The 9,876-nt window shown below is 39.4% G+C and overlaps 1 protein-coding gene across 1 annotated transcript in view; it reads right to left on the bottom strand.

The window, feature by feature from the left end:
* Window positions 1–9,876, bottom strand: part of LOC124269825 — a 119,718-nt gene that overhangs the window by 44,869 nt on the left and 64,973 nt on the right. The window contains 1 exon segment of the mRNA XM_046704858.1: window positions 9,551–9,761. Within this exon segment, the coding sequence (XP_046560814.1) occupies window positions 9,551–9,761 (211 nt within the window).

Genomic DNA, 9,876 nt, shown 5'->3' with positions numbered 1-9,876 from the left:
CTCCTGAGAATTTCTAGGACTTCAGTCCTGCCCTAACGAAGCACATGTGATACATGTGGTCTCACCTTAGGCAAGTGAGTTTGTTCAAAATTGCCCGTGTTCACCCAGCAGAAAATGGGTACCTGGTGGGATAAGTCATGTGACTATTAACATTCTAGCGCCTCACAGGGAGCTTGGGTTATCCGGGGTAATAATATTCAGATTGTAGCACTTTGAGCATGCCCCTTTGTGGTGCAGAAATTCAGCGCATTACAAATGCCCTTATTATTATTATTATCATTATAAAGGTGTCCCCACATACAGATCCACTCAAGACTTTTCAATGAACTCCTTTGACATTTTCAGATGATAATAACATGTTTAAAATGCACAGCTCCTGTCGCAAATTACTTCAGTGTCAGCAAACACATGACCCTAAGTAAGATATTCTCACAGATTACATAATCAAGACTCCATTTATCTTGTGGAGGTTGTCCTCCATTGCCTACCCTCCCCATCTCAATCCCAGAATGCACTGTTCAGATGCCAAGGAGATCAATCTCAAGCTTTCAAGTTGTTATTTCTAAGACATCAAAGGAAGGTTACAAACCCTTTCAAAAGAAAAATCAGGTAAAACATGTTGTTTTTTTCACTTCTATTCAGAACTATAAACTTGTTTAAGTACATTAATTCATTGCCCTCTTTTGACGTAGCACTGTAGTGATAGTCTAAGGCAGTATGTCCCTGAGACGGTCAAGGTTGAGTGGTTTCCTACCAATATGAGATATAAATGATTAATTTTACATTTTTCTTCAACATAAATTAAGTCACTTAAGTGGGAACAATTTGTTAGTTTGACATAACATGGACGTTAATTCAGTAAGGTGTTTATTAACTGCAATATTTATTTCATGTAAGTTTTTATACTTCATTTAATGACATTTTATGGATTTTTCATGCTGCACAGGACACAGTGACACAGTGACTGATGAAATTGTCATGATGTATATATGTATATACACTTGAGTATCAGTGCAATCATAATAAACCTTCACATATTTATAACCACTTGTTGACTCTTTTAAGAATTCATCGGTTCCCAATTGTGTAGATCAATGTTCATGCTGTTGATCCCTGGATCGTCTGGTCCAGACTTGATTATTTACAGACCGCCATATATAGCTGGAATATTGCTGAGTCTTGGCGTAAAACTCAACTCACTCACAGACTCACTTTTAAGAATTCATTTTAGGCGGTTGGATAGCCTTGTGGTTAAAGTGTTCACTCATCATGCTGAAGACCTGGGTTTGATTCCCAGCATACGTATAATATTCTATTTATTACCAAGTCGTCAAATTGAGGAAAACCCAAATCTACTTTCAAACACAGGCTGGCTACCCGCCGTTGTCGCATGTAGAACACAAAGTCACAGAAGAAATGTGACGTCATAGCATTGTTCATGACGTCACGTCACCATGACAAAGTGATATTTTGCCCTAGGGCATCGTATGCAAAATATGAACCCCGATATGTTCGCCCTCGTAGGTAATAATAAACGATAGTCACCATGGAGCAGGAATGTATAGTTTTACAAGATTTCCCCATATTGCAATAAGTGTTTGTGTGGGGCAAAGGTCATCTTAGTATCTGACATGCTCCACTTTTCTCCCAAAATGACCCCAAAATAATTCTTAAGTTCACTCATATGTGTGAGCATGAGCAAAACTACTCAACTCCAGAGAGGACACTGTACTAACGTGCACTCTTACAATTGTTGAAAGACAATGTACATAAATGTTTAAATTATTTTTATGAAGTAAGCTTAACATGTGACATATCCAGCCCAAATCTCATCTTATATTTGTCATCATCTCAAAACAACCAGTCACATCTATGCTCTTTCTGGACGTCCAGAATATCCAAGTTGAATGTTGAGCTGTATATTTAACAGTCGTACATGACTTAACTAACGTCTTATACAGACACAAAGTCACCAACAAGACACAAACTGATTCTAACTGGTAAATGAAATGCGTGTTCTGTCATGTGTTGAAATGTTTTATGATTGTACATGTTTTCCAGATCTACCTGTCACCTTGTTAACATCCACTACATTTCCCATAATGCTTCATCAGACATGTTTACGACTGTTCAACAAAGGAAATTTCAAAAAGTCACAACTGGGTTAAAATATATAATTACTTTGACAAATGTCCCCCTCTCCCATTCCCCCATCTCATCCCCCATAATCTCAGGTAGCTGTACAGATGGGTGAACTCGCCATACAGGAAGTATGTGGTCCCGTGCATAGAGCTCAGGTCACATATCACATGAAGTTAAGCAACTTTGGGCGGGGAGAGTCTTTGTATGGGTGACCGTATTTGGCAGCTTAACTCCTGAGAATTTCTAGGACTTCAGTCCTGCCCCACAACGAAGCACATGTGATACATGTGGTCTCACCTTAGGCAAGTGAGTTTGTTCAAAATTGCCCGTGTTCACCCAGCAGAAAATGGGTACCTGGTGGGATAAGTCATGTGACTATTAACATTCTAGCGCCTCACAGGGAGCTTGGGTTATCCGGGGTAATAATATTCAGATTGTAGCACTTTGAGCATGCCCCTTTGTGGTGCAGAATTCAGCGCATTACAAATGCCCTTATTATTATTATTATCATTATAAAGGTGTCCCCACATACAGATCCACTCAAGACTTTTCAATGAACTCCTTTGACATTTTCAGATGATAATAACATGTTTAAAATGCACAGCTCCTGTCGCAAATTACTTCAGTGTCAGCAAACACATGACCCTAAGTAAGATATTCTCACAGATTACATAATCAAGACTCCATTTATCTTGTGGAGGTTGTCCTCCATTGCCTACCCTTCCCCCCCATCTCAATCCCAGAATGCACTGTTCAGATGCCAAGGAGATCAATCTCAAGCTTTCAAGTTGTTATTTCTAAGACATCAAAGGAAGGTTACAAACCCTTTCAAAAAGAAAATCAGGTAAAACATGTTTTTTTTCACTTCTATTCAGAACTATAAACTTGTTTAAGTACATTAATTCATTGCCCTCTTTTGACGTAGCACTGTAGTGATAGTCTAAGGCAGTATGTCCCTGAGACGGTCAAGGTTGAGTGGTTTCCTACCAATATGAGATATAAATGATTAATTTTACATTTTTCTTCAACATAAATTCGTCACTTAAGTGGGAACAATTTGTTCGTTTGACATAACATGGACGTTAATTCAGTAAGGTGTTTATTAACTGCAATATTTATTTCATGTAAGTTTTTATACTTCATTTAATGACATTTTATGGATTTTTCATGCTGCACAGGACACAGTGACACAGTGACTGATGAAATTGTCATGATGTATATATGTATATACACTTGAGTATCAGTGCAATCATAATAAACCTTCACATATCTATAACCACTTGTTGACTCTTTTTAAGAATTCATCGGTTCCCAGTTGTGTAGATCAATGTTCGTGCTGTTGATCCCTGGATCGTCTGGTCCAGACTTGATTATTTACAGACCGCCGCCATATAGCTGGAATATTGCTGAGTGCGGCGTAAAACTCAACTCACTCACAGACTTTTTAAGAATTCATTTGGGGCGGTTGGATAGCCTTGTGGTTAAAGTGTTCACTCATCATGCTGAAGACCTGGGTTTGATTCCCAGCATTGGTGCAATGTGTGAATCCCATTTCTGGTATCACCCTCAATGATATTGCTGGATTATTGATAAAAGTGGCATAAAACCATACTCACTCATTCATTTAGAATTAATTACAGCCTTAAGTTTCCTCATGTGAACAGGAACATATGCCATTTGGAGAACTATATCCATGACATAACAGATGAACTATGGTGATACTAAAGAATCAAGAGATCCTTCATTTTTCGAAGACTGACTGACTGACTGAGTTTGGTTTTACGCCGCTTTTAGCAATATTCCAGCAACATCACGGCGGGGGACACCAGAAATGGGCTTCACACATTGTACCCATGTGGGGATTCGAACCCGTGTCTTCGGCGTGACGAGCCAACGCTTTAACCATTAGGCTACCTCACCGCCCCCATTTTTCGAAGAATTATATGACATACGATGCCATGTGTCAACCAAGTCGTCGAGCCTGGCCACCCGATCCCGTTAGTCACAGGCATGGGTTACTGAAGATCAATTCTAACCCAGATCTTCACAGGTCTACGACATGAAAGACTAACCACAATAATATGAAAATAATATGACAGTTTAACTAGAGTAATATGAGAGGCGTATTTAACTTTATTTGAGAAATATACACAGTATGGCCATGTTTTCTGTAGCTATGTCAGTCCACTGTGCACTATATTCTCCTCCACTATGGAGTGAGTTTTGTTTTATGCCGCACTCAGCAATATTCCAGCTATATGGCGGCAGTCTGTGTCAACCAAGTCAGCGAGCCTGATCACCCGATCCCGTTAGTCGCCTCTTACGACAAGCATGGGTTACTGAAAATCAATATTCTAACCTGGATCTTCATGGGTATCCTCCACTATGGAGAACTATAATCATAACTATATACTCAGCACAGTAATGGGGAAAGGGGGCAGCCTTCTAGCCCTGTTGATGTAAAAAAAAGGGTAAAAATATCATAAAATACCAGTATCATTTGGTGGCATGTTTACTTTTTCTTAATAACTACATTAATTTTTATTAATTTTTGGATAACAGACATAATTTTTCATTCTTTTTTTCTAATTTTTAGTGCTTCTAAAAAGCAGTGAACCCCTTTTTTTCTTCAAAGTTCTAACTGTGTTTGTACCTTCCGTGGAAACATCTGACTTTCCACCATGAGACAATAGGCAGTCAATCTACCACAGAGGCCCCCCAGGATGGCGAAGTGATAAACAAAGACTTACAATCTAAACATAAACAGACATTGCTGACCTTCTCTGAGGGGCTTTAATCCTAGAGCTCTTATTACCTCGTTATGGGAGGCCCTCCGAAAGGGGAGATAACCCAGGGTCATTGTTCACATGGGTGGCGAAAATAGTTACACAATTGAAGATTCACCCTTGATAATCTAGTCCTGTTCTTCCGTTGCTTCAGACAATAAATGTTACAAATATCTAATTCTGACACAGAAATAAACAATTCTGATGCTTAACTAATGGAAATATTGCAATAATAGGGGTTTACATTAATAAGAAACAAAGGCCCAGTTAGGCATCATAATAGATTGGGAAGAAATTCTAAAACCTTTCTGCATGTTGAAACATTTTACCATAAAAAGTCTCTTAGGCATGTCTTACTATCACTGTCTGAACAGGGTATTTCAAATTGTTTACTATGCAGAGATATCCCAGGCTACCATGCTAGCTAAGGCTATGTATTTCAACAGTATAACACATGGGTCGAGCACTATGATGAGTTGGTTGTGACGGTGTGTTATAATGTGTAACATTGTATCTGAATGTGAAGGAGGCATTATACTGTTATCATCTAGGGAATCCAAGGGAGGTAACACAGCCCGGGCAACCAAACAGCTGTTATAACACATACTGTCAGGTCAGGAGAATGTAATTATTAGATTTTCATCCCAGTCCATAACCCTGATTAACATCATTATATTGTCACAGATGAAGGTGATAAAGATGAAGATGAAGAAACTTGTGTTACCTTCCAATCATTACATGATGAAATGCAACATATATATACCAGTACATATATATAAAATATGAACCAGATATTTCTTCTTGTCAAATCTCCTTTATATCTGCACAAGATCTTTCGCTGTTCAACGGCTCTTCAGGTGTACAATGAAAGCTGAGTGTCGCCATAGGCGACACATAACGGTAATAGCTATGTCGTCATCATGTGTATGACGTTACAGTTAGTGACAATAGCGGGAGACGAAAACGTAGTCATGGGTGACAGTAAGGTTATGTTTCTGACGTCATCATGTTTTTGACGTCATAGCTAGAAACAATAGTGGTGGACGCGTATGCATTATGGTTTCAGTGCACAAATACATACTGAGTTACATTGAGAAAGTTACAAAATTATACTTTTGAATTAAGCTTAGGTTTAAACAGCCTTATGAACATTTGTTCTTTTTCCATCCGTAATTGTTTATCATTGTTAAACAATTGATAAAACGGACAGATAGTAAACTGGCCATTCCCGCATTCATCAATGTGTTTGCTTACATTTATACATCGCACATTAGGATCTCAATTTGTTGTCTGTGTACAGTGACTTCGGTCCTTTAGTTGCATTCCAGTTTCTCCAATATAATGCTCACCACATCCCGCACATGTTAAAACATATATAACATTTTTGCTGCGGCAGTTCATGTTGGTTTTGATAGTAAATAGTTTGTAAATTTGCAGTTTTCAGTTATGATTGAACAATAACATAATATAACAATATAACAGTATATATATTAGTACTTACTATTGTCTTCATTGATAACAATGGACAGATGAACAGGGACATTTTGAATATATTATTAAATCAAAGTATGTTTAACAAATGACTTCCAAAATAAATCTTAAGACAAAAAAAGTCCCTGGTTTATTTAACTTTTCACAATTTCTTTGCATTTTTAAGAGAAGAATATTTTGCCCTTTTCTTGTAGATACTTAATCTTAATAATTCAATATCCAGAAGTTGAATTTTAATTCACAACTGCTTTTATTCAAATTGTGAAGCATGAACTAGTTTCTTTCGGAGGAAACAAACAAATGTGGCATATATGTGTGTTGGTGATACAAAACATTAAAAAAGTCCTTATCTCAAACCCAAATCTCTCCCCTCTTAACAAAAAAACTACCTTAAAAATCACTACTCTTCTTACAGGTGAAAATGAAATGAATATATATTAGAAAGAAATCTTTTGACAGACATTCCTGAAAGACATAATCATATCAAAGTAGTAACCAATTACAGCTTAACAAAAAGTCAGAAAATAAAGTGAACGCAGCAATAAACAGTAAATGTTGAAAAGATAAATATATCTGAGGTATGAATGGGACAGAACAATGGCAGGAACTATGGCTGTTTCCGAGCAGCCTTTCCCTTGTCAGTATCAATGAGATTACCTCCTCCGCCACCATGAAACTGAGGCAACACTGACGAGACATTACACCGACCACACAGACCGCAGGACACCAGGACTGTCATATTACCCCTGGGGGTCACTCCTAGCCCCAGGGGTCACCCCTCCAATTGTTCTACGGAGCCGAGGGCCATAAATTTGATGTATGAGTTACCGCAATGTCATGTCTTTAACCACACAAAGGCGAGGCTTGTGTTGCACAGATTTTTTTAAGTGCAATCATTAAAGACCTGAAAGATAAACCTTGAGGATGTTGCTCCCAATAAATAAATCTAAACCCAGATAAAAGCATTAAATTTGGGAGTGATGGGTGAGTTGGATCGTTGTTGTGACTTTTAGAGCACAGAGGTGATGGCTGTATCATGGAGTGGGTGAGTGAATGAGTATGGTTTTACGCCGCTTTTAGCAATATTTCAGCAATATCATGGCGGGGGACACCAGAAATGGGCTTCACACATTGTACCCATGTGGGGAATTGATTCCGGGTCTTTGGCGTGACGAGGGAACGCTTTAACCACTAGGCTACCCCACCGCCCCTCATGGTGTAGACTAAATGATGTGCCATGTTAGGTGTATCACTTGTACAATGAATGAGCGAACACTGCAGTCAGCGATGATGATATCATGGTGGTCTGTAACTAGGTCAGGCAAACCAGAGGCTGATATCATGAGCACAATATATTGCCATGTGTTTAAGTTGGTGTTACATGTCTTGCTTAAGAAGTAATTAAACAACAAATATATTGTCATTGCATGATTTCTTGTTGAAAAATTAAGTTTATATTGAGCTGAAAAATAGATATGGTGCATTTCAGATTTGTGTTTTCACTCTTTGGGTTGAGGAATAAGATTAATGATAAAATATTCAATATATGAGGTTTTAGATGTGGATGTTCTCTCCAACCAGATTCACTCTGATTCAAATATTTTTACTCACTCACTCACTCACTCACTCACTCACTCACTCACTCATTGATCCAGCCTTTACAGTGAGACAAATGTACAGAAGACTAAATGGCAAGAACACGTTGAGCTGCCTGTATGTTGTCCTAGTGTAGTTATCTACACAAAGTATAGCCTAATTGTCCAAATAAAAAGCACATGACCCAACATGTCCCCCTGTCCCCGACATGTCCCACCAGCTAGCAGCCACATCATGTAACAAGCCACACCAATAATGTCATCAAAACAAGGACAAACTTGTGGAGGATGACTGCATGGCTAACCCCGGCATAGCAAGGTTATCCATTTTCTAGACTAACGCTTAGTCTCTGAATATATATAATTTTGATTGTAACAAATAAACCCATTTAAACTGAAAAGGAGCCCCAGTAAGACCAGAGATTCCCGAACCTGGAGAAATCTGGACTTGCTTCATATAGGGCTTTAGCACAGCAGGGAGGGCTAGGCAGTAGGGAAAATAATGTGGTTCAGGGACTGTGAGACAGACTATCCATTCTCCTGTACTATCTAGTGTAGAATACTACACAATGAGTGAGTGAGTGAGTTGGGTTTAATAGTCAGATGATTGCTGAAGGAAAGCCAAGTGAAAAAGGCTGTAGAAATTTATCACTTTGATGAAATCATTAGTGCTAATAAACCCAGGGGTCGTAACAAGAGAAAATCTTTGATATGAACCCTTGATTGTAAAGGATCCTGCCAAATCAAAGGGACACAATTCCGCACAACAATGTACTGCAATAAGTAAATATATATCAATCTGGTATAGAATCATGTCTACGAAGGATTGGGTGTCCACAGTTACTGATGTGTGAGGACAATAATGCGGTAGCACTTCACCCACGCCTCCTCTATATGTCCAAGGGGCGGTGGGGTAGCCCAGTGGTTAAAGCGTTGGCTCGTCACGCCGAAGACCCGGGTTCGAATCCCCACATGGGTACAATGAGTGAAGCCCATTTCTGGTGTCCCCCGCCGTGATATTGCGGGAATATTGCTAAAAGCGGCGTAAAACCCAACTCAGCCAGTCAGTTGTACATGTCCAGGGCTAGCATTTCACTAAACCATCTCACTGACAATCAAAATCAAACCCTAACAATCCTTTGGTTTATAGGCACTACTAGTTACCTCCCTTACCCTTTCCTTCTGTTGATGTTTATAAGTTGGTGTAAGGTTATGAAAGTCAAGACCAGGTAATTTGAGATTGTATGAATTCACAGGAATTGCTTCAAGATTTAGTGACAATTTGCTAAAATTAATGAATGAATGAGTATAGTTTTACGCCACTTTTAGCAATATTCCAGCAATATCAAGGCAGGGGACACCAGAAATGGGTTTCACACATTGTGCCCATGTGGGGAATCCAACCCGGGCCTTCAGCGTGATGAGCAAGTGTTTTAACCACTATGCTACCCCACCTGCTGAAATGACAGCCCTGGAGATATTGAGGATCTTTATCACTGGACAACCGACCTGATGTAAATACAAACAGCAACTTACCTGGAATGGAACTGCGTCAAAGAAGATAGCTAGGAACCAGTTGAGGGTGACGGTGGACACCTCTATGTCGATCTCCATCAGGTGTCTGGACAGTGTGGGCAGCTTCTCCTTGATGAGGTCCTTCAGGACCAGCTGGTCAGCCTGGGCGCCCACCAGGTTGTGGTCGAAGTAGCTGGGGGTGAAGTACCTCTCCGTGATGGCCACCAGAGTCCTGTTTCAGGCACAGGAGCGTTAGTGTACTTGAAATATGTGAGGGTGGTGGGGTGGGCATGGATCAGGTGGATGTTTGGATGGATGTGGCCTGGGTTGTTGTGTTGATCTTGGTA

This window comes from Haliotis rubra, unplaced genomic scaffold (assembly GCF_003918875.1).
Source record: "Haliotis rubra isolate DU_JTF1 unplaced genomic scaffold, ASM391887v1 Scf148, whole genome shotgun sequence".
Lineage (NCBI taxonomy): Eukaryota > Metazoa > Mollusca > Gastropoda > Lepetellida > Haliotidae > Haliotis > Haliotis rubra.
The sequence above is the reverse complement of the archived record's forward strand: the minus strand, read 5'-3'. Positions and strand labels throughout refer to the sequence as shown.